Source organism: Branchiostoma floridae, chromosome 9 (assembly GCF_000003815.2).
Source record: "Branchiostoma floridae strain S238N-H82 chromosome 9, Bfl_VNyyK, whole genome shotgun sequence".
Taxonomy (NCBI): domain Eukaryota; kingdom Metazoa; phylum Chordata; class Leptocardii; order Amphioxiformes; family Branchiostomatidae; genus Branchiostoma; species Branchiostoma floridae.
Window position 1 is genome coordinate 20,512,126 of NC_049987.1, and position 1,255 is coordinate 20,513,380.

At 41.0% G+C, this 1,255-nt stretch overlaps 1 protein-coding gene across 1 annotated transcript in view; it reads left to right on the forward strand.

The window, feature by feature from the left end:
• LOC118422271 overlaps positions 1 to 1,255 on the forward strand; it is a 10,422-nt gene that overhangs the window by 3,517 nt on the left and 5,650 nt on the right. Inside the window, exon 5 of the mRNA XM_035829790.1 lies at positions 848 to 957. Within this exon, the coding sequence (XP_035685683.1) occupies positions 848 to 957 (110 nt within the window). The remainder of the gene's footprint in view (positions 1 to 847; positions 958 to 1,255) is intronic.

The following is a 1,255-nucleotide window of genomic DNA, read 5'->3' on the forward strand; positions in this document are numbered from 1 at the left end:
ACACATTTGTGCAAGCCACTACAGCAGGGGGCTGGTCCACTGATAGTGATGTGTGTTTAATCCCATTCTCTTTCCCAAAATGCTGAGTGCTAAGCAGAGAAAGCAGCATGTACCATTTTTAAAGTCTTTGGTATGACTCGGCCGGGGATCAAACTTACGGTCTACCGAATGCTCGGCAAACACTCTGCCCACTCGGCCATTGCACCGGTTAATACCACACTGCTTTATACCACACTGAATTTTGTCAGCTTGAAGGACTCCTAAATTACAGAAACTAATGGTTGTTGTGACTGCTTCTTGGTATTTTGTATTATGGGGTAAGGTAGCTATCTTAAGTTTATTACAAAATACAATCACCCGGGGAACCTAGACAATCTGGTCATCTTAGGCAAGGAAGGATTGTGACATTTGAAATTAGCTGCAAGGCAAGACAGATACAGATTTCAAAGTTCATGTCCTTTAATCATGAACAAGCCAGGGCTCAGAATACTTTTTTCTGCGTACCTGCACATTGAAAATTACCTGCACCAGCCAAATTTTACCTCCACCACTCTGAATTTAGGAAGTATGGATCATACTAGAATTGTTCAGGAACAATTGCTATTTTTTGTTTTATATACTAGGTGGTAACAGTCAATGCAGCTAATAACAATCCATATACAGTACATTATTTATAGGACATTTATGTATAAAACCCAGTACATGGACCAGTGCAGGTTAGGTGCAGGTAGACACCAGAAATAACTGCACAGCTCCAGTTTTACCTGCACTTTCCTGCATATGCAGGCAGTATACCGAGCCCTGCAAGCGTACTTGTGTATTTACTGTAGAACTTCTACCTTTCCAGGTGCCCTTTGCCAGTACCCTGTTCCGACTCACCTTCTCTTCAGCCTTCACCCTTCTGTACTTTGGAACTCACAAGTTGCTGACTGGCAAAAGCATGTACCAAACCGGGAGGTGGGTAGAGCATTTTTATTTTGTAGCATCTAACTTCTTCCCACAAAAGTTGTATAAGCTAAAGTTGCCCATGTATCACTGTGTGATGTGTCAGGCTCGACACCCATCTCCGTTTCATAGGCCAGAATTAAAGTTTGATTTTGAGAATATGTGTCCTCAAGCATTTCAGTTTTACTTTGTTAAACTGTATTATATGACTTGTTTTGGCCAAAGATTAAAATAAAGAAGATAATCCCTACCTACTGACCCTTAATTTTTTTCAGGACTGAAACAGGAAACACAACATTTTTTCCTAGGC